The sequence below is a fragment of the Coturnix japonica genome, chromosome 36, assembly GCF_054131305.1.
Source record: "Coturnix japonica strain WE chromosome 36, WE-NBRP24, whole genome shotgun sequence".
Classification (NCBI taxonomy): Eukaryota; Metazoa; Chordata; class Aves; order Galliformes; family Phasianidae; genus Coturnix; species Coturnix japonica.
In genome coordinates this window covers 2,784,856-2,808,300 of record NC_140698.1, presented here as the reverse complement: position 1 = coordinate 2,808,300, position 23,445 = coordinate 2,784,856, and the positions used below count along the sequence as shown (strand labels likewise).

The window sequence follows — 23,445 nt, the reverse complement described above, 5'->3', positions numbered from 1 at the left end:
CCCTGACAAATATATCTCTAGTATTTCACAGCTGGAGATATCAAGATTGTTAAACCACTGGAAGATGTGGAAGTGAATGAATATGGGATTGCATCTTTTGTCTGTGAGATTTCACACGATGAGGTTCAGACCCAGTGGTACAAAGATGACAACAAGCTGAAGGCTGATGACAACATTAGAATGCAGCAAGATGGTAGGGTGTAAGAGGGGGATCTTTCTCCTGAGTGGGGGGTGGGTTGGAGATCAAGCATATAAGACATCTGAAATGAAGTGAAGAGGGTTCAGAAGCGAGTTCCCCTTTTGTTTTGGGACTGAGGTTTAGGTGGAACAAGTGACATGGTGGGATGCTTAGTGTGGGAAGTGTGATGCTATCCCACCATCCCACACTGCTGGGAGCAGGTAGGAAATGAGTGCAGTTATTTCCAACGTGGGGGTGAACAGGGCAGTCAGTTAACCTCTCCAAAGAGGTTTTGTCTGACAGTGAGTGTGATCCTTCTGTATCAGGTACTTTGAAGGTGATGGCGGCCACATTTGGTCAGTCCTTGTAGAAGCCATGTTTAGATTACGCTTTGGTGGGGATGTGGATGTGGGGGAATGGGTGGTTTCATTGACATGAGAGAACAGGCAGTGATGCTGTGAAACCAGATGGATGATGCTCAGCCTGGCCATGTGCCTCAGAGCTCTTTGCTCAAGGAAGCCAAGTGTAGTTGTGGGTTTGCTCTCAAGAGCACAGTTTGGTAGGGATGAGCTGGCGGTTGGACTAGATGACCTTAGTGGTCTTTTCCAGCCTTAGTGACTCTGTGGTTCTCTGCTTCAGGAAAGACCTACTCGGTGACTTACACACTTGTCCAAGTCAAGGATGCAGCAGAAATAAAATCTGCAGCAGAAAAGGCAGAATCTCGTGAATCTTGTGCCCATCTTACAGTTAAAGGTAATTATGCTTCTGATGATGATTTTGATTAAATTATCTTATGTTATAAACGAGCTAACATCCTTTGCTTTAATGTCAAGGAGGTTAAACACCACCAGGACCTTTGACAGAAATAGAAACTCCTACCTACCTACCTTTCTGCCCACAAAATATCCAGCTTCTCTTTTGGAATTTACTTTTGCAAAGTAAGACGGATTATTTTCTTAGGAGGTTGATTTTCTACGTTTAGACTTCAGATTTGTGTTTGAACGTTGAGGGATAAAAAACATAGCTTGACCTTTTCTTCATTTTCTCTGTCTATTTGAAAAGAACACAGGGATTTTGTTTTTTTTTTTAATATATACAATGTTAGGGTATATATATGATGTTAAGTGTGATAAAGAAAAGGGAGACATTTGAGTTAGCACACTACTCAAGAGTTCAGTCCCCAGCTTTGCCACTGTTAAAATTATAAGGGCAAGAACTTCCTGGAAAATGAATTTCTCCTAAGTAGAGTCATTACATTTGAGCTACAGAGACCTTTACTAGGAGAAAACTTGTTGTTCAGAGCTAAGTTGCTGTATTTAACCAAAGTAATTATCAATGTCCGTGTTTCAATGAACCTCTTTTCCATTTCGTAATGCGAGGAGTTTGATATTGGGATGGGAAGGTCATGGTTTGATTTGGATGTTGGACTGGGAATCAGAAGATCTGGGCTCTTTTCAGATTGTCAGTCTTATTGTCTGACTTCTTAACAACATTCTTTTCTTTCTATTATTTTTTAATGATGTTTCAAGGCATTCTGAGCTGATAGGTGTAGTGTTCATGTGCAGTAATGCTGACGTGAGTAAGTGGGGTGATAATGTATGGGTTTTTTACATTCCTTCTAAATCTCTGCTTTCTCTAGTTCCATCCTTCTTAAAGAGCAATCCATTAATCTAGTAAAGGAGCTGTGTGATGACTATGTGACTGAGCCTGAAAAAGCCAAATTTGAATGCGAGATATCCATTCCTTCTGTGAAACCTCCCAAGTGGTATTCCTACGTGGGGAAGTCTTACAGGCTGGCAGAAACTTGATTATGCAGCAAGAAGGCACCATCCACCAGCTGACCATACCGAAAACCACCACTGATATGACAGGCACCATTCAGTTCTCAATTGGCAAATCCAAATCCACAGCCAATCTGCTTGTCAGAGGTAACATATCCAGGCTTTGAAAACACTGCACTGTGCAAAGATCTGTTTGAATAGCTGTGATGTGCTTACTATTCAGATCTACAGAGCTGAGGTTTTGTCCTTGGCTATACCAAAGAAGTCAAATCAGGTGAAATTAATTGTATTTCTGAACTAGACAAGGTTAAGTTTGGTAGCACCTAAATTTGATGCAGTTTGTCATTGATTTCATCTGAAAGAAACTTGCAGGCTTTTTATCTGCTGTTGTCCCCAGCATAAGAGTCTCCATTCACATCCTGAAGTATTTGTTATATTTTCAACTCACTCTTATTTGAATAAAAGCCTCAACAATTGGGAGCAATTTAATAAGCACAGAACAAGAGCTGGACCTTGCATTTGGTAGATAATATACAGTATTACTTTATAGAAATGTAGTCAATGGCATTCCCTATAGACAATTGTTTGTTTTATCTTTGGAGTGGTTCAAAAAACCATTGTGAACATGACATTAATTGGAATGGAATACACGCAAGAGACTTTCCTCTTCTTCCAATTGTCCTCATCCTTTCTTCTCTTCCACCCCTGTTTTGCAGATTACCATATAGAAATCACCAGGAAGTTGGAGGACAAGACAGCTTTGGAACATCATTCTGTCATCCTGTCCTGTGACTTCAGGCCTTCTCCAAAGGTTGTGAAATGGTTCAAAGGCCACACACCCATCGAGCCCTCTGAGAAGTACAAGATCAAGAGGGATAAGCATTCAGCAGAGCTCAAGATTCTGAAGCTGAAGCCCGATGATGCTGGTGCGTACAAGTGCAAGGCAGGAATTGCAGAGACTGAGGCCACGCTGACAGCTGAAGGTATGAGCAGGGAGGGTGGCCTCTTCCATGTCCTATTTCACCTCAGATTTCTCTTCTTGAGGTTGATTTCTGCCGTTCTCTCCTGCTAACTTTATAAATGTATAATCTTCACTGAGAAGATTACACAAAGATCATCTAGTCCAACCATTCTACCACATCCCAGTATGATTTATAGTAACAGTGGTAACAGTTCACCTTGTTTCCCCACAGCCCGCAATGTAGAAGTAACGAAGCACCTGCAGGATCTGGAAATTGAAGAAGAGAGCTCTGCTGTCTTCTCCTGCGAGCTGTCCCATAATGACGAGGACATGGAATGGTTCCTGAATGGCAACCTCCTTTACACCAACAATTACAATGACATCAAGAACGTTGGCAATTGCTGCACACTGACAATGAAGCAGGTTAAGCCTGAGGATGCTGGCACAGTGACAGTGAAGTCAGACAAGGTGTCAGAAAGCGCACCTGAAGGTGATAGGTGGGTCTGATCACACCCCTCCTGGATGTAAGAGATGCTAAGGAGCTCCAGTTCATTCTATTGTGCAGCAATCCTGCTTCTAAAGCTCACCTCTCTGGGGCTCAGATAGCCACCAAAGTCATGAGGGGCTTTCTTCCAGTGATTTATGGAATTAAGGATTTATGACTGCAGGGAGAGATCATTCAGTGTGTGTTTTGCCTCTGGGATGACTAATGACCAGGCTGTGAGCAACCTGATCTAGCTGTGAATGTCCCTTTTTATTGCAGGGGAGCTGGGCTAGATGGCCTTTAAGGGTCTCTTCCAATTCTAAGGGTACTGTGATTCTAATCTGCTCTCCCCAGCAATTAAGCTCTTTTACTCTATGCGCTCAGAGTTTGAAGGATTTCCTCTTTCTCCTTTCTTTTGCATTTGGTGGAAGTTTTTTCCCCAGTATAAACATCTGATGTGTGAAATAGAAGACAGATAAGAGGAGTCAACAATACAGGAAAATCAAAAGTGTTCAGCAGCTTATCCTCTTAATCCTGTGGCCTGCTGTATGAGCTCTGCTCCATGTGAGGGCAATGCCAGCTCTCCAGCTTTAGAAGAGCTGCATCCCAATTACTTCATATGATATCAGTCCCACCCAAGGCAATGCAGGCTGTCCCTCCTGTTCCCTGTATTCTCCTACTGATTAGTTCAGAATTCCATAAAGCGTATTCAGTCAACAGACATGAAACCGCTTTAGGTTCTATCTTGGTGTCGTCAGTAGTGGTGAAGATTTATTTATCCCTCTTTAAAAATCTGAAAGCAACTGGAAATGTCTCAACTTCTGTATTACATTGTTCTGTTTTGCCTTTTTAATTGCAGAGAAGCCTGCTGTCTTCATGAAGTCCTTGGATGATGTTTTTGGTGAGGAGCAGGGTGTGATTAAATTGGAATGCGAAGTCTCTATAAAGAGAAGGTCAAACCAGTGTGGAAGAAGGACGGTGTTCTGCTCACTTCTGGCAACAAGTATGAGCTGGTACAGTCTGGGAAGACCCTATGTCCCCTTCCTTATCCATGACCTCGAGAAGTCAGATGCAGGTTTCTATACCTGTGATATTGGCACTGATGTTGCCAAGTCAAAGGTCGGCATTCAGGGTAAGTACTGTGGAAAGTAAAGGAGTGCTGAAAGCACATTCAGTGTGGTCACTATGTCTTACACCTATTCCCCCACGAGCCTTAATAGTTTCTACAATAGAAGTGTATTACTGCAATTTAGCACAGTGATGTCTGGAAAATTCCCATTGCTTTTGATGTAAATGTATCTCATTTTGCCATGAAAATCACCAAACACATCAAGAATGTCCTGGAAATATTTCCTTTCAAACCATCCCTAAAATGGAGAAATGGTTTGAACACCAGTAGGGTAGGATGGTAACAAATTAGCTAATAGAAACATTTAATTTCTGGTCATAGGCAAAACCCTTTTTCTCACGCAGCATCCTAGAGTTGTCCTCTCTGTTAGGTTTTTCCCTCTGTTGCTCACTGAATCTTCATTCTGCTCCATGGACTGAGCTGCTCGCCTTGTAGTTCTTCCAGAGCAAAGACAAGAGATTCACGTCTCTTTTTTTTTATAGCTTTCTGGTAATTCTGAGTGGAGAATGTCTTAGAGAATACATCAGTAAGGAATGCAGCCATGTTCTGCAAATCCTGAGTTAAAACACCAGTACTGCTACTCATGTCAGTCACAAATGCCTTTTCTCCATATAAACCTCATACTAACGTATCTCTTACCTTCCAGAGCTGAATAGTGGCATTGCCAAACGGCTGAAAAACACTGAAATCCAGGAGGGAGAAGATTGTACTTTTGAATGCATTCCGTCCCATGAAAGCATTGATGAGTTCAACTGGACACTGACTGGAAGCAGAGTGGAAAGTGGTGGGCGATTTAAAGCTTCTAACGTGACTCAGAAATATACTCTCATTATCAAAAGTGTGACTCCTACTGACGCTGGGGAAGTTGTTTTTTAACTGCCCGTGGTCTAACCTCCAAAGCCTCTCTGTCTGTGAAAGGTAATGAGATGGGAGAGATTCTGGGGTCTGATTCCTTCAACTGTCTTCTGATAAGATTGTCGTGAGAGCTAACTCATAATATGGTTAAAGTGAATAGCAACCTTCTACTTGAACCTTGAAGCACTGAGAATTTCTCTTAAAAATAAGTAAAAGGAGGAAACATTTTACACAAATGAGAGAACTACCCAAAGCACTGGGGTAGTGTTGGAAATGGGCATCTCACTACAGCTTGTTCCATTAACAGTAAATCAGGAATGCTCTGTTGAGGGAACTGTGGGAGCAAATATCTTCTAATTATAAGCTGAATGGATGGCCTTCTCACCATCTAGCTGTACAACAAATTCCTATCTAGAGCATGTGCATCTGAGAGCATCATCCGAGGCTCCCAGTGTGATGAGTGGAGAGAAGAGGCAGTTTTCAGACATGGTTCATCATCCTCAATGGGGTAGATTTAAGAGAGAATAAATGCTGCCTGGAATTCTATTGTCTGTACTTTGCAGATTACTGCTGGCTGTAGGATGGCGTCTGTTGCAAGTGCCTCTCTAACTTATCTCCAGCATGTAGATGCATGTATTTTGAGAGAGGCATCCTACCCTAAGTGTATGTTACTCAAAAAGCAATGTTTTCTTCCAGGAAAACCTACTGAGGTTTCAAAACAGCTGGAGGATAAGACAGCAGCAGCAGGGCAGGACATCAGCCTGAGCTGTGAGCTGTCAAAACCGGATTTGAACATCAGGTGGTACAAGGATGGCAAAGCAATCAGAAAAAGCCAGAAGTACGACTTGCAGCAGGAGGGAACTGGGGCCATTCTGATCATCCATGACTCTACTGCCAAGGACAGTGGGGAGTACACCTGTGAGACAGAGGACTCCATAACAAAAGCCAGGGTCACTGTGCAAGGTGAGTTGAAAAGCACACTGGGGATGGCATGTAGAGAAGTCGAGGTAAATATCTGCAGCCTGTGGGTGATGTTTTTCTCTTCTGTTTCCTTGAGCAGGATCAATTCTTAGTTTTCAGAAAATATGATGGATTAAAATCTTTTCCTTAAAATAATCTGGAAACTGAATGATTCTCCAGTGTGATGTGGGTCTGGGCAGCCTGGTCTGGTGGTTGGTGACCCCTTGGCAGGGGGTTTGAAACTAGATGATCTTTGAGGTCCTTTTCTACTCAGGCCACTCTATGATTCTGTGATCATTCTATGATTCTATGATCTTGGGTGTTAGTGAGCCACGAAAAGATGTCAATCTGAATTAGTCTATATTGAATATGTGTAATCAAAACTATATGCAGTTGATCAGATGAGATCCTACCAGCGCATGTATAATGGTATTGAACTTTCCAGATATCTACTGGAATTATCAAACCTATGTAAATGGGTGGACTCTGTGGTCTTCTTAGACTCTTTGCATCTCTATGTGATATTCTGAAATGAGGGCAAAGGAGATTCAGGACACCTCTGTATGCTTGGGACTTGTTGGGGTAACAAATCCCTTTGTCCTACACCCTCATCCTTTTTTTTTTCCTTCCAGAAAAACCTAATTACTTTATCAAGGAACTTTCAGATGTGAAAATTGAAGAAAGTGGAAGTGCACTTTTTACATGTCAGAGCGAGAAAGCCGCATCCTTCGTCATATGGAGGAAAGGCATTGCTGTGCTCAGGCCTGGAAGGAAATACAAGAGGGCACAAAAAGGACGAGACCTGCAGCTGAGCATAGAAAATCTGGAGAAAAGTGACAGTGATGTGTACACCTGTGACATTGGTGATGCCCAGTCCAGAGCCAAGCTGGTTGTACAAGGTATGTGTGAGAGCCATATGACTGCGCATCCTGTTTCTCCACTACCAAGACATTATCCTGGTAGAATTTGTACATTTATGGCAGGTCTTTGGGGCTGCAGCTGTCTGGCCTGAATAGCGGTTCACAAGCCATGCACAGAGCAAGCTGCACAGAAAGGGAAATAACTATCGACTAGAGCAGTGCTATTGAGAACTTTATGTATCATTTAAAAACCAAAAATGCTGATGTACGGTGAGGCTGGTGACCCAGAAATCAGTGTGAACTTTCTATCTCTGACCTTTCTGAGTTAAAAATAGTCCTCCAGAGTTCTAGGCAAAAATTCCCTTATGCTGCATTCTGGGTAGTTGTCACGGTTTAAACAAAAATCTACCTGTGTCCGTGACAGGGGGGCCACAGGCAAGCGAGGTGCTAGAAGGAGCTGAACCTCTGTCCCAACTACTTCAGAAGCAGCCCAAACCCCCTCGTACATGGCTAAGATTTTCTCAGTTGGAGTGTAGCACTCCTCAGACCCTTTATATGCTCGACTCCAAAGTCCCGGGGGTTGGCCTTGGGTTTCTCCTAAAGCTCTTTGCCACAAACTCCAAGTGGGACCTTTCTCTCCAGCAGCAGTGTAGAGGATGTTCTTTACATCCTGTCCTGTCCGTACTGGCCCCAAGGCCACGGCACGGGCTATCTCTTGTTTTCTCTGCTCAAAAGCCTGCTGCTGCTCAGGACCCCATGAGAAATAATTCTTCTTCCGTGTTACCTGATAGAGGGGGCTCACTATGTGGCTGTAGTTTGGGACATGCATTCTCCAAAAGCCCACTACTCCCAGAAAAGATTGGGTCTCTGTCTTGTTGGTGGGCGGAGACATAGCAGTGATTTTGTCAATCACATCTGCTGGGATGTGTCAATGCCCATCTTGCCGTTTTACACCTAAGAACTGGATTTCCTGGGCAGACCCCTTCACCTTGCTGCGCTTAATGGCAAAACCAGCTTGCAAAAGAATTTGGATTATCTGTTTTCTTTTCTTGAAAATCTCTGCTGCTGTATGGCCCCACACGACAATATCATCAATATACTGCAAGTGTTCGGGAGCAGTAAAATTATTCATGCTTTATATGATGTTATGATGTGGAATACTGATAGCAAAATTACAAAATTATTAAACCATGACACCCTGGTATTTTTCTTTTTTTTTTTCTTAAATATTTTCCTTTTTTTTTTTATTAAATATTTTCCTTTTTACTGTTTAAATGTTATGGGCACATCTTATAGAAACACAAGGCTGTTTACAAAGAAGTGCATGCTGTGTTGCTGTATGATGAGCAAGATACATCTATTCTTCATCTAGCAGGAATAGTTGCTGAGCCTTAAGAACAGTTTCAGAAAGCTTTGGGAATTTGGGCGTTTTCCTTGTTTCTGCAACACAAAATGAAAATTTACGCTTTATACAAAGAAAAGGGGAGTCCGAACTTGTACATTAAATTTGAAGGAGATCAATCTGGGGTAATATTTAAAAAAAAAAAAAAAAAAAAAAAAAGGGAGTGTGGTCAGCAAATACTTTAAAATATATTAGCTGTTACTAGAATGCCACTTATCTTCCCCCCATACGAATCACTGTCGTGTTGTATGTGAATTTGTAAGGTGGGTTTTGAAGCTGAAATTAAAAACTTCTTGTATGGCTGTCTTCATAGTGGCTATCCAGACTATCTATCTTCCTATCTTTTTCCCTACTTCCTGTGTAAGGAGCTTCTAGACTGAACATTACACATCTTCTCCCTAGTCTTATTTATCTTGCTTTAGTGCTTGCTTGTTGTTTTCAGCATAAAGTGTTTAGATTACTTATAAATCATATTCCCCTCACTAGTGTTGCTGGGAGCAGCAATCAAACCCAAAACCTGGTTTGGGGTGGAATATGCCACTGCTGTTTCTTCAGTATGACTTTTAAATCAGTTGAGGGCTGTATATAAAACTCCTTAGATGAGTTAAGAGGCTGTTTCCATGCAGTACATGTGAATCTGTATGTAATGCAGGCTGCACGTGGGCACTATAAAATTCTGCATTGCAGTAATAAAAGGACTGTACAAGAATCACCATTGAATATATTGTTGTGGTGACCCAATCCCTAGTAAGTCTTGACTTATATTTATTTTTTTTAATACTTAAAGTATGCATATTATGGAATGGACATAACTGGATTCTAAAGCAATGATGAAATACAGCAGAAGTCGCTTTTGATAGAAAGAAAATGCATGTGATTTTAGCTAATTGCTCACCAGTTAAAGAAAAAAACAGCCCCAAGCTAATGGAATATTTATGGAAACTTGAATCTGCAAATTTGTACAACTTCATGAGTGAACTTTATATGCAAAAGAGTAAGTGTGGACAGAAGTAGGAATCCTCTTATTTTGTTTAGAGATCAACTGAATAAGAGAGACAGATATCAACACTTAAGTGATCAACTTGTCCAGGGTTTTATCTTTCTTTTGAAAGTAAGAGGACTGTGAGTTGGAATGAAATTTCTTAGAGAACTGTTTATCTACCATTTAGATGTAGATGGAGTGATTCCTGGCTGCCTTATAGGGATTGCTGAAGCACGGAAGATAGAAAGAATATAGCTGTGAATTATCGATATCGTTCCCATGTTTCTTAAATCTAATTAGATTTTCTACTGGTGTGGAGTGGAAGGTTTGAGTAGTGCCATGGTAAAAGTGTTCTTCCAGACTGAAAACCTTTTGCTGTTAATTCTGTATAGAAATCTGAGGCACCTGATTACGTGTTCAGAGGACTTTAATTCCTTCACTAGTATCAAATACTATGTGATGTGAGGGTATGGCTTGCATATTACGACAGTGTTTCACTTAGAAGTTGCTACTTGGTGTTGTGAACTGCTATGTAATAATGATTTTAATCAATCTGAGCTACATTCCTTTTCCCCTTTTTTTTTTTTTTTGTTTGTTTGTTTGTTTTACAGTAGTTGTAAATGAGAGAAAGAAAAAGAACACTGTAGAGCAAAGGACAATTGAACACATGAAACAAAAGTGCTCCGCGTACCGAAAGGAAGTACTAGCACTGAGGGAAAGAACTGAAATCTTGGAACATCATTTAGCTGTGCTTGAAGAACAATGCAGAAGAGAAAAAAATAAAAAAGAAGATTTCAGTAAGCAGGTAACAAGCCTGCGTATTGAGCTTTCTTTTTCTGAAGAAACAGCTGATGTCCTCCGTGAACAAATTCTGCAGGGTCAAGCTGACTATCGGGAAATTGCTTCTGAACTGGATGAACAGAAATCTATAAATATGACACTAGAAGACAAAAATGCCCAACTAACTAACAACATAGAAGTTGCCAAAGAATATATAATTGATAAAGTGTCACAAGTAAAAGAAATGCGGACCAAATTAGATGAATTATACAAATGTCACTTAGAGTTTCACGCCATCGGTACTGATTTTGTCAGTGTAAAGGATTCCTCAGACTCTGAAAAAGATGAGACAGGGACATCTCAAATTAGTTCTGCATGCACTCAGTCACAGACTTCTTCCATCTCAGATCTTGTGCAGGACCTCTCCTTTAACTATAGTCTTGAAAGGATTTGGGAAGTATGCAGAAGTATTGTTGATGTTTCCTCACAAAAAAGTCAGCACATCAAAGCACTGCTTCAAGACAATGAAAACCTAAAGGCGGGACTGAATAATGCTGAAAATCATAATCGTCAACTTGTAATGAAGCTATGCGAGATTACAACTCACACTAGTCAGGAAGATGATCTTGTGAATCAGTTACATGAGCAAATAGAAAAGAAAACTCAGGAGTTTGAAGAAAAGACTGCAGAAGATCAGAGAGTGATTGCACAGTTTCAGGAGGAAGTTGCCAACTGTGAGGTAAAAATAAGAGAGCTTGAATATCGCCTGGAGGCTTCCAAGACAATGGAAGACAATGTGTCAAAACTCAATGAATTACTTAAAGAAAAAGAATCTATTATTGTTAATCTGGAGACAGTTACAGCAACTCTGCAGGAGAAGTCTGCAAATGCAGACAAAAAGTTTGAAGAGTTAAGTGGCAATGAAGCAAATCTGATTCAAGAAGTTATGCAGCTGAAAAACAGCTTGGAGCAGATGAAACACTCTCTTCGGGAAAAGGAAAAGAGTGAAATGGAGAAAGTGCAACGTATAGACTCTAGAGTAGAACTGATTGCATGGAAACAGAAATACAGTGAACTGGAATACCAGAGCAATAGTGACTGGCAGCAAAAGAACAACGAAAGTGATGAGGCAAATTTGAATGAAAACAGTACAGAATTAATAAAGCTGCAAAAAGAGCTGGAGGTAACTTAACTTCAAAGTTGTAACTTGATAAAGTAAACTGTTATATTGATTACAGAAACTAACTGTAAAACCTGCAGTGCAACATGCAATAGGGACCAGGTGCAGCTTTTTTGTGGTACGTTAAGAATGGCATCACTGATGCCCCCATAGTATAGGAAGTGTAGCCTTCCCTACATTATGCTGCCATGAGCAGTGCTTCTTTTGCTGGCCTCTGAACAGTTAGTTGTCTTATCCCATCTGATGTTATTTTTTGTTGTTGTTGTTTGTTTGTTTTTTTTTAAATAAAAGTAGTGGGCTGGCAGTGGGAGTTTTCTAAGTGAGTTTACAATAGGTTACATCCACTCTGTTAGTGGAATGGTTCTGAGCTTCTTTCCTCCTTCACCTTGAGTAAGCTTATTCATGATATTTTTTTTAATGCGCAGAGCCAATTCCCTTTTTCAAGAAGAGGGGAAAGTTGAACATTCATTGCTTCATTCTATACCACGTCAATGTGCTATAAGCAGAGTATACTTATACAATTGTTGTTTGCAAGAAAGGAATACTAACTCAAAGCAAATTGTAACTTACGGTGTATTTGTCAAAACTGTTTTCTGTTAGTTGCTTGGGCAACTAATATAAGCTATCAAAATCATCATCTAACTTTATCACCAGGAAGCCTTTTTTGTTGGGCTGCGGGTCTACTAATTTTCCTTGGTTAAAAGACTTTTATTTTTTCCAAGCAGTTTCTCAGGTGCTCTGTCCTATATATGAGAATGTCTGCCAGTAGGTTTGATAGGAAAGGAGACTACTCCTACAGTGTAAACTGTGTTGCTTTTCTTTGTCTTTCAACCCTGAAGGAGCTGAAAGTTTTTCTACAACTGCTGCAAGGCAGCGTAAAGTGTTAGAAGTTTTTAAGTTAAAAGAGTTTTTCTTATACTGACTTTTGGTGTAAGTTCTGTAAAGCTTGTGTGAACATTTATAAAGAAAAAGAGATGTTTTATGGAGGCTCTCCAGTCTGAATAAGAAATACTGGAAATGATTATTTTTTAATGGAAAAGAACTAATGATTATCCAATACCTGCCTTTGGGAATATTCTGTAGTAAAAACTGCTAATGTTTCTGTTATCTTGCAGAAACAAGTCTATTTAATGATGACCTGGCTTTTAAGACTTTTATTCCTTAATGACTCACTATTTCATTTTTGGTTTCTTTGAAACAGGAAAGTGAGACTAAGTATCAAACTGGTAGAAAAAAGTGGCTGGAGGAGAAAGAAGAGCTCCTAAATCAGATAAAAGAAGCAGAGAATCTTCGCAACAAAGAAATGAAACAATTTGCTGAGGACCGACAACATTATGGAAAGCAACAAGCAGAAACTGTAAGTGATGAGGTCCTGGCAGAGTTGTCTGGTGCCTGTAGTTTGGAGACAACTACATACCAAGTATTAACAGTAAGGGTGCATAAGAGCAGCTTGTCCAAGTCCCCTTGCTTTCTTATGCAGCAAAGCCCATATGAGAACTGCTTGATTTGGAAAAGGAAGGAATGGGGGGGCCACAAAAAGAAAGATCTTTCATAAGCGCATAATGAAATGTCACGTATGTGGGACATCAATAAGAAAATTACAGTTGAAAAATAGATCACTATTTAATGAGGCTAAGAAAGTATTTTGTACAATAGCTTTTGTTTGTTCTCTTTTCTGCAAAGCAGAAGTCCATTAAGCCTTTATAAGGAAGAAAAGGCAATTGAGTTTCTAAAGAATCCCCACAAACTTCTCTCCAGATACTGAATAAAAATACTTGGTCAAACGGCCACAGTTTTGTTCCTTTATCACTTTCCAAATAGTGACTGATAACAAAGTCACTTGAGTTACTTGAGCTGTTTGCTGGGCTCTTGTCATGTAACTTCTTAAACATGTGAATCTGTACATTCTGCAATGCTTTTTTTACATCTGGAAGTAGTTAGTCCCGACTTTCTGGATCTGCAAGCAGCATAGAAGGATGTGAGGAGCTTAGTATTATTATCACTTTGTGACTTTATTTTCCTAAAGCTCATTAGTAATCATTAAATGAGCAAATTGAAGTTGTTAAATAATACTAATATTTTTTCACAAGGAGAGTAATGTAGGTTGTCTAATGGAAGCATGGTTTTGCTTCTGTAGGTTTGTAGTGCAACTAGTTCTAGAGCTCCTGTGGATCTTGAAGAGATCATACATTTACTAAGACTGTAAAACGGTGCTAACTACCGAAGTGTTAGAACAGTTCAGTGTGTAGTAGGTGATGTTCACTGTTCATCTGTTCTTCATTTAGGAAAGACTTGTTGCCCAGCTGGAGGAAAAGGACCGTAATCTTCGAAAGTGGCGTGAGGAGAGAGATCAGTTAGTAGAAGCTTTGGAAGAACAGCTCAAAAGTTTGGCTTTAAATGAAAGCTTGGAGCAGATGAAACATTCTCTTCGGGAAAAGGAAAAGAGTGAAATGGAGAAAGTGCAACATATAGAATCGTAAGTAACCACTGAGTTAACTTAGAGCCCTTTGAGAATGAACTAGAGTTAAAAATAGTTAATGGGAACATCCCTTCGACTTAATGCATCTGCATGCTTATCAATGGCCAAACTACTACTTTAGGATGCTTTGGTATGCTACTTGAGTTCCAAGGGAAAACAGGAGTGTGCAAGGAAATGAAGAATAATATGGGGATTTCTGGTGGTTTTGTTGTACATCCCTCAGAATAGCATCTGAATAATTTATTGCTTCAGAATCTGATTATGAGAAGCAAGCTGAAATTCAAAAGTAATTGTTTAAATCTTGTCACTGGTCTAGATAGATTTAAGAGTCTATTTACAAATAGAAACCAACAGGCAGGGCATGGATTAAGCTGTAATTGCTGTTTCCATGAGATGTGTAACAGTAATGTTCTTTGTGTCTTTATTTTTAACATAAGGCTAGAAAATATTCTTTCTGAGAGTTCTGCCCTTGTACTGAATTTGAAAAAAGATTTGCAGAGGAAAGAAGAAGAGTATGCAGATCTAAAAGACAAACATTCTGATGCCAAGAAACATATTCAGGAAGTACAAAGCGAGGTTTGTAGTCAACTGAGCTATTTTTTTCTGTAAGATTATGCTTGGCTTTCTGCTGTTAAAACTTCTCAAACTTTAACTATGAAGCTGGAAATTTCACACTAGTGTGGCTAGCAGCAAATCTTAGGTAAAGTTGCCATTGAAGCTCTAGAGGGGACCAGAAGTTAAAACATGGTTTCGCATAGATAATGAACAGAGGAAAGTAAAGTTGGTTGGTAGTCTGGAATAAGGTTTGTGAAGAGAATAGCTAATCTGCCTCTGGAGGGGACTTGTTATTATCTCTACGTTACTGGTGACTTGCCATTTGTATCCGTGGTAACTCCAAAGCCTAAAACCTAAGTCTTGTGAAAAAACGCTGATAACTGGGAAGAAGAATGCTATTTACTTGAAGAGAAATAGACTAATTTCCAGAGGCTCTTTAATATAAGCATGTATATTTTTTTTCTTCAATTTCAGCTTCAGTGATGTTAATAGTTAAAATTTAATTATTAAACAAGAAGATATCTTAAAACCCATTTTGCAGGATCTTAGTCTGAAAGTTTATTGGGTGTGCTTGGGGTGGAAAATTGAAGCTTAAAAATGAATTCATGTCTTCCTTGGTAACCTTGCACTTGCTGTCGTTTTCCTACTCAGCACTTGTTTGTGAATTCCTCTTTATTTAACAAAGAAGTATCTGGCCAGGTTGGATTACAGAAGTCTTTTAATGAACCGTGAGCTGTGCTTACATTACAGGTGTCCACGATGCGTTCTGTGGAGGAATCCCTCAGGAACAAGATGTATGAACTTGAAAGGGTTATTAACCAGTTTAAGGATGAGCTGGATTATAAAGACTTCTATATCCAACAACTTAAGCAGGTATTTTACTTGCTCTTAATTTTTATTAAATGAATGATGCGGGTTTTCCAAGCAACAGGAAAAAGGTCAAAAAAAAAAATTAAAAAATTGGAGCAAAATGAAAGTGGCCAACTGAAATTAGTGGTAGACCATGAAAGATATTCAAATAATTAGTCACTACAGAGCACTGGCAGATCGCTTTAAATACAATAATCTGCATAGTAAATACATATGTAATACATGCATATAACCTGATCTTGTTGAGTGACATCACGATATGTTAATTGAAATGTCTTACCATAAACTCTTTTTATCAGCTTGAGTCCTTATTTATGCTATATGAAAAACTTATTAATTCTAGGCTGTCTTAAAGATTCTGCTTGTTTCTACTGTCTATGCTTTTCTTTCAACATGAAATATAGGAGCTGGTGGAAACTGAGAGGATGGAAGATATCTCCAAAGACTATGACCAACTATGTGACGGTCAGCCATTATTTGTGTGTGTGTGTGTGTGTTGAATATCCGTGTAAATGTTGTCACATTCCTAATGACTTTGAGTCTTCTGTGTTTCGATTTTAAAACATATCTGCATGTATTTGTATGTAAATATTTCAATGGAGATGCTCTATTTCTTTTAAAAGAGCTTTTGGTCATGGGAGAATCTTGATTTGAGAATAATGGGAGCTAGTAGGGAGTTCATCTGTAAATTTTCAAACCTTCAGATCTGTGTGCAAGGGATAGAACAATTGAAGTTATGCAGATGACATTAGAAGAACGAGAGGTAACGCAGCTTGAACAAGATGAAATGCTTCAAGCTCAGTTAGAAGAGAACCAAAAATTAGCTTCAGGTAATCTTTCCAGGGAAAGGGAGCAGGGATGCAAAAGGGGTTTAGACGTACTGTGATAGCCACTTCCATTTTCATGTAACTGTTACTTAGGCATTAACGTTCCATAGTAAACAACAAATCTCTTGTAGTTAAAGGCTTCTGTTATTTCTTTATGTCTGTAGCAGATAAAACCGAAGCTGCTTTAGTAAAAAGTCATTGGTGTGGTATTTCAAATATATATTTGAAATGATATGCTATCTAACCTCATTTTGTGTATTGAGTAGAACTGATTGCATGGAAACACAAATACAGTGAACTGGAATACCAGAGCAATGGTGACTGGCAGCAAAAGAACAACGAAAGTGATGAGGCAAATTTGAATGAAAACAGTACAGAATTAATAAAGCTGCAAAAAGAGCTGGAGGTAACTTAACTTCAAAGTTGTAACTTGATAAAGTAAACTGTTATATTGATTACAGAAACTTCCTGTAAAAGCTGCAGTGCAACATGCAATAGAAACCAGGTGCAGCTTTTTTGTGGTACGTTAAGAATGGCATCACTGATGCCCCCATAGTATAGGAAGTGTAGCCTTCCCTACATTATGCTGCCATGAGCAGTGCTTCTTTTGCTGGCCTCTGAACAGTTAGTTGTCTTATCCCATCTGATGTTATTTTTTGTTATTGTTGTTTGTTTGTTTTTTTAAATAAAAGTAATGGGCTGGCAGTGGGAGTTTTCTAAGTGAGTATACAATAGGTTACATCCACTCTGTTAGTGGAATGGTTCTGAGCTTCTTTCCTCCTTCACCTTGAGTAAGCTTATTCATGATATTTTTTTTTAATGCGCAGAGCCAATTCACTTTTTCAAGAAGAGGGGAAAGTTGAACATTCATTGCTTCATTCTATACCACGTCAATGTGCTATAAGCAGAGTATACTTATACAACTGTTGTTTGCAAGAAAGGAATACTAACTCAAAGCAAATTGTAACTTACGGTGTATTTGTCAAAACTGTTTTCTGTTAGTTGCTTGGGCAACTAATATAAGCTATCGAAATCATCATCTAACTTTATCACCAGGAAGCCTTTTTTGTTGGGCTGCGGGTCTACTAATTTTCCTTGGTTAAAAGACTTTTATTTTTTCCAAGCAGTTTCTCAGGTGCTCTGTCCTATATATGAGAATGTCTGCCAGTAGGTTTGATAGGAAAGGAGACTACTCCTACAGTGTAAACTATGTTGCTTTTCTTTGTCTTTCAACCCTGAAGGAGCTGCAAGTTTTTCTACAACTGCCGCAAGGCAGCGTAAAGTGTTAGAAGTTTTTAAGTTAAAAGAGTTTTTCTTATACTGACTTTTGGTGTAAGTTCTGTAAAGCTTGTGTGAACATTTATAAAGAAAAAGAGATGTTTTATGGAGGCTCTCCAGTCTGAATAAGAAATACTGGAAATGATTATTTTTTAATGGAAAAGAACTAATGATTATCCAATACCTGCCTTTGGGAATATTCTGTAGTAAAAACTGCTAATGTTTCTGTTATCTTGCAGAAACAAGTCTATTTAATGATGACCTGGCTTTTAAGACTTTTATTCCTTAATGACTCACTATTTCATTTTTGGTTTCTTTGAAACAGGAAAATGAGACTAAGTATCAAACTGATAGAAAAAAGTGGCTGGAGGAGAAAGAAGAGCTCCTAAATCAGATAAAAGAAGCAGAGAATCTTCGCAACAAAGAAATGAAACAATTTGCTGAGGACCGACAACATTATGGAAAGCAACAAGCAGAAACTGTAAGTGATGAGGTCCTGGCAGAGTTGTCTGGTGCCTGTAGTTTGGAGACAACTACATACCAAGTATTAACAGTAAGGGTGCATAAGAGCAGCTTGTCCAAGTCCCCTTGCTTTCTTATGCAGCAAAGCCCATATGAGAACTGCTTGATTTGGAAAAGGAAGGAATGGGGGGGCCACAAAAAGAAAGATCTTTCATAAGCGCATAATGAAATGTCACGTATGTGGGACATCAATAAGAAAATTACAGTTGAAAAATAGATCACTATTTAATGAGGCTAAGAAAGTATTTTGTACAATAGCTTTTGTTTGTTCTCTTTTCTGCAAAGCAGAAGTCCATTAAGCCTTTATAAGGAAGAAAAGGCAATTGAGTTTCTAAAGAATCCCCACAAACTTCTCTCCAGATACTGAATAAAAATACTTGGTCAAACGGCCACAGTTTTGTTCCTTTATCACTTTCCAAATAGTGACTGATAACAAAGTCACTTGAGTTACTTGAGCTGTTTGCTGGGCTCTTGTCATGTAACTTCTTAAACATGTGAATCTGTACATTCTGCAATGCTTTTTTTACATCTGGAAGTAGTTAGTCCCGACTTTCTGGATCTGCAAGCAGCATAGAAGGATGTGAGGAGCTTAGTATTATTATCACTTTGTGACTTTATTTTCCTAAAGCTCATTAGTAATCATTAAATGAGCAAATTGAAGTTGTTAAATAATACTAATATTTTTTCACAAGGAGAGTAATGTAGGTTGTCTAATGGAAGCATGGTTTTGCTTCTGTAGGTTTGTAGTGCAACTAGTTCTAGAGCTCCTGTGGATCTTGAAGAGATCATACATTTACTAAGACTGTAAAACGGTGCTAACTACCGAAGTGTTAGAACAGTTCAGTGTGTAGTAGGTGATGTTCACTGTTCATCTGTACTTCATTTAGGAAAGACTTGTTGCCCAGCTGGAGGAAAAGGACCGTAATCTTCAAAAGTGGCGTGAGGAGAGAGATCAGTTAGTAGAAGCTTTGGAAGAACAGCTCAAAAGTTTGGCTTTAAATGAAAGCTTGGAGCAGATGAAACATTCTCTTCGGGAAAAGGAAAAGAGTGAAATGGAGAAAGTGCAACATATAGAATCGTAAGTAACCACTGAGTTAACTTAGAGCCCTTTGAGAATGAACTAGAGTTAAAAATAGTTAATGGGAACATCCCTTCGACTTAATGCATCTGCATGCTTATCAATGGCCAAACTACTACTTTAGGATGCTTTGGTATGCTACTTGAGTTCCAAGGGAAAACAGGAGTGTGCAAGGAAATGAAGAATAATATGGGGATTTCTGGTGGTTTTGTTGTACATCCCTCAGAATAGCATCTGAATAATTTATTGCTTCAGAATCTGATTATGAGAAGCAAGCTGAAATTCAAAAGTAATTGTTTAAATCTTGTCACTGGTCTAGATAGATTTAAGAGTCTATTTACAAATAGAAACCAACAGGCAGGGCATGGATTAAGCTGTAATTGCTGTTTCCATGAGATGTGTAACAGTAATGTTCTTTGTGTCTTTATTTTTAACATAAGGCTAGAAAATATTCTTTCTGAGAGTTCTGCCCTTGTACTGAATTTGAAAAAAGATTTGCAGAGGAAAGAAGAAGAGTATGCAGATCTAAAAGACAAACATTCTGATGCCAAGAAACATATTCAGGAAGTACAAAGCGAGGTTTGTAGTCAACTGAGCTATTTTTTTCTGTAAGATTATGCTTGGCTTTCTGCTGTTAAAACTTCTCAAACTTTAACTATGAAGCTGGAAATTTCACACTAGTGTGGCTAGCAGCAAATCTTAGGTAAAGTTGCCATTGAAGCTCTAGAGGGGACCAGAAGTTAAAACATGGTTTCGCATAGATAATGAACAGAGGAAAGTAAAGTTGGTTGGTAGTCTGGAATAAGGTTTGTGAAGAGAATAGCTAATCTGCCTCTGGAGGGGACTTGTTATTATCTCTACGTTACTGGTGACTTGCCATTTGTATCCGTGGTAACTCCAAAGCCTAAAACCTAAGTCTTGTGAAAAAACGCTGATAACTGGGAAGAAGAATGCTATTTACTTGAAGAGAAATAGACTAATTTCCAGAGGCTCTTTAATATAAGCATGTATATTTTTTTTCTTCAATTTCAGCTTCAGTGATGTTAATAGTTAAAATTTAATTATTAAACAAGAAGATATCTTAAAACCCATTTTGCAGGATCTTAGTCTGAAAGTTTATTGGGTGTGCTTGGGGTGGAAAATTGAAGCTTAAAAATGAATTCATGTCTTCCTTGGTAACCTTGCACTTGCTGTCGTTTTCCTACTCAGCACTTGTTTGTGAATTCCTCTTTATTTAACAAAGAAGTATCTGGCCAGGTTGGATTACAGAAGTCTTTTAATGAACCGTGAGCTGTGCTTACATTACAGGTGTCCACGATGCGTTCTGTGGAGGAATCCCTCAGGAACAAGATGTATGAACTTGAAAGGGTTATTAACCAGTTTAAGGATGAGCTGGATTATAAAGACTTCTATATCCAACAACTTAAGCAGGTATTTTACTTGCTCTTAATTTTTATTAAATGAATGATGCGGGTTTTCCAAGCAACAGGAAAAAGGTCAAAAAAAAAAATTAAAAAATTGGAGCAAAATGAAAGTGGCCAACTGAAATTAGTGGTAGACCATGAAAGATATTCAAATAATTAGTCACTACAGAGCACTGGCAGATCGCTTTAAATACAATAATCTGCATAGTAAATACATATGTAATACATGCATATAACCTGATCTTGTTGAGTGACATCACGATATGTTAATTGAAATGTCTTACCATAAACTCTTTTTATCAGCTTGAGTCCTTATTTATGCTATATGAAAAACTTATTAATTCTAGGCTGTCTTAAAGATTCTGCTTGTTTCTACTGTCTATGCTTTTCTTTCAACATGAAATATAGGAGCTGGTGGAAACTGAGAGGATGGAAGATATCTCCAAAGACTATGACCAACTATGTGACGGTCAGCCATTATTTGTGTGTGTGTGTGTGTGTTGAATATCCGTGTAAATGTTGTCACATTCCTAATGACTTTGAGTCTTCTGTGTTTCGATTTTAAAACATATCTGCATGTATTTGTATGTAAATATTTCAATGGAGATGCTCTATTTCTTTTAAAAGAGCTTTTGGTCATGGGAGAATCTTGATTTGAGAATAATGGGAGCTAGTAGGGAGTTCATCTGTAAATTTTCAAACCTTCAGATCTGTGTGCAAGGGATAGAACAATTGAAGTTATGCAGATGACATTAGAAGAACGAGAGGTAACGCAGCTTGAACAAGATGAAATGCTTCAAGCTCAGTTAGAAGAGAACCAAAAATTAGCTTCAGGTAATCTTTCCAGGGAAAGGGAGCAGGGATGCAAAAGGGGTTTAGACGTACTGTGATAGCCACTTCCATTTTCATGTAACTGTTACTTAGGCATTAACGTTCCATAGTAAACAACAAATCTCTTGTAGTTAAAGGCTTCTGTTATTTCTTTATGTCTGTAGCAGATAAAACCGAAGCTGCTTTAGTAAAAAGTCATTGGTGTGGTATTTCAAATATATATTTGAAATGATATGCTATCTAACCTCATTTTGTGTATTGAGTAGAACTGATTGCATGGAAACACAAATACAGTGAACTGGAATACCAGAGCAATGGTGACTGGCAGCAAAAGAACAACGAAAGTGATGAGGCAAATTTGAATGAAAACAGTACAGAATTAATAAAGCTGCAAAAAGAGCTGGAGGTAACTTAACTTCAAAGTTGTAACTTGATAAAGTAAACTGTTATATTGATTACAGAAACTTCCTGTAAAAGCTGCAGTGCAACATGCAATAGAAACCAGGTGCAGCTTTTTTGTGGTACGTTAAGAATGGCATCACTGATGCCCCCATAGTATAGGAAGTGTAGCCTTCCCTACATTATGCTGCCATGAGCAGTGCTTCTTTTGCTGGCCTCTGAACAGTTAGTTGTCTTATCCCATCTGATGTTATTTTTTGTTATTGTTGTTTGTTTGTTTTTTTAAATAAAAGTAATGGGCTGGCAGTGGGAGTTTTCTAAGTGAGTATACAATAGGTTACATCCACTCTGTTAGTGGAATGGTTCTGAGCTTCTTTCCTCCTTCACCTTGAGTAAGCTTATTCATGATATTTTTTTTTAATGCGCAGAGCCAATTCACTTTTTCAAGAAGAGGGGAAAGTTGAACATTCATTGCTTCATTCTATACCACGTCAATGTGCTATAAGCAGAGTATACTTATACAACTGTTGTTTGCAAGAAAGGAATACTAACTCAAAGCAAATTGTAACTTACGGTGTATTTGTCAAAACTGTTTTCTGTTAGTTGCTTGGGCAACTAATATAAGCTATCGAAATCATCATCTAACTTTATCACCAGGAAGCCTTTTTTGTTGGGCTGCGGGTCTACTAATTTTCCTTGGTTAAAAGACTTTTATTTTTTCCAAGCAGTTTCTCAGGTGCTCTGTCCTATATATGAGAATGTCTGCCAGTAGGTTTGATAGGAAAGGAGACTACTCCTACAGTGTAAACTATGTTGCTTTTCTTTGTCTTTCAACCCTGAAGGAGCTGCAAGTTTTTCTACAACTGCCGCAAGGCAGCGTAAAGTGTTAGAAGTTTTTAAGTTAAAAGAGTTTTTCTTATACTGACTTTTGGTGTAAGTTCTGTAAAGCTTGTGTGAACATTTATAAAGAAAAAGAGATGTTTTATGGAGGCTCTCCAGTCTGAATAAGAAATACTGGAAATGATTATTTTTTAATGGAAAAGAACTAATGATTATCCAATACCTGCCTTTGGGAATATTCTGTAGTAAAAACTGCTAATGTTTCTGTTATCTTGCAGAAACAAGTCTATTTAATGATGACCTGGCTTTTAAGACTTTTATTCCTTAATGACTCACTATTTCATTTTTGGTTTCTTTGAAATAGGAAAATGAGACTAAGTATCAAACTGATAGAAAAAAGTGGCTGGAGGAGAAAGAAGAGCTCCTAAATCAGATAAAAGAAGCTGAGAATCTTCGCAACAAAGAAATGAAACAATTTGCTGAGGACCGACAACATTATGGAAAGCAACAAGCAGAAATCGTAAGTGATGAGGTCCTGGCAGAGTTGTCTGGTGCCTGTAGTTTGGAGACAACTACATACCAAGTATTAACAGTAAGGGTGCATAAGAGCAGCTTGTCCAAGTCCCCTTGCTTTCTTATGTGGCAAAGCCCATATGAGAACTACTTGATTTGGAAAAGGAAGGAATGGGGGGGCCACAAAAAGAAAGATCTTTCATAAGTGCATAATGAAATGTCACGTATGTGGGACTAAATAAGAAAATTACAGTTGAAAAATAGATCACTATTTAAT

General features: G+C 38.6%; 2 protein-coding genes across 2 annotated transcripts; both read left to right on the top strand.

The window, feature by feature from the left end:
• The first annotated feature begins 4,278 nt into the window (after positions 1-4,278).
• On the top strand, positions 4,279-16,698 carry LOC146755108 (uncharacterized). Its single transcript, XM_085526376.1, has 12 exons — positions 4,279-4,536; positions 5,180-5,317; positions 6,085-6,351; positions 6,981-7,181; positions 8,924-8,970; positions 12,754-12,909; positions 13,838-14,028; positions 14,469-14,607; positions 15,337-15,459; positions 15,861-15,921; positions 16,161-16,286; positions 16,550-16,698. Exons 1-12 carry the CDS (start codon positions 4,281-4,283, stop codon positions 16,696-16,698), a joined length of 1,854 nt encoding a protein of 617 aa, XP_085382502.1. The 5' UTR covers positions 4,279-4,280.
• A 1,178-nt stretch (positions 16,699-17,876) lies between these two features.
• Positions 17,877-21,831, top strand: LOC146755107 (uncharacterized). The gene is made up of 7 exons (XM_085526375.1): positions 17,877-18,042; positions 18,971-19,161; positions 19,602-19,740; positions 20,470-20,592; positions 20,994-21,054; positions 21,294-21,419; positions 21,683-21,831. Exons 1-7 carry the CDS (start codon positions 17,989-17,991, stop codon positions 21,829-21,831), a joined length of 843 nt encoding a protein of 280 aa, XP_085382501.1. The 5' UTR covers positions 17,877-17,988.
• The last annotated feature ends 1,614 nt before the right edge of the window (positions 21,832-23,445 follow it).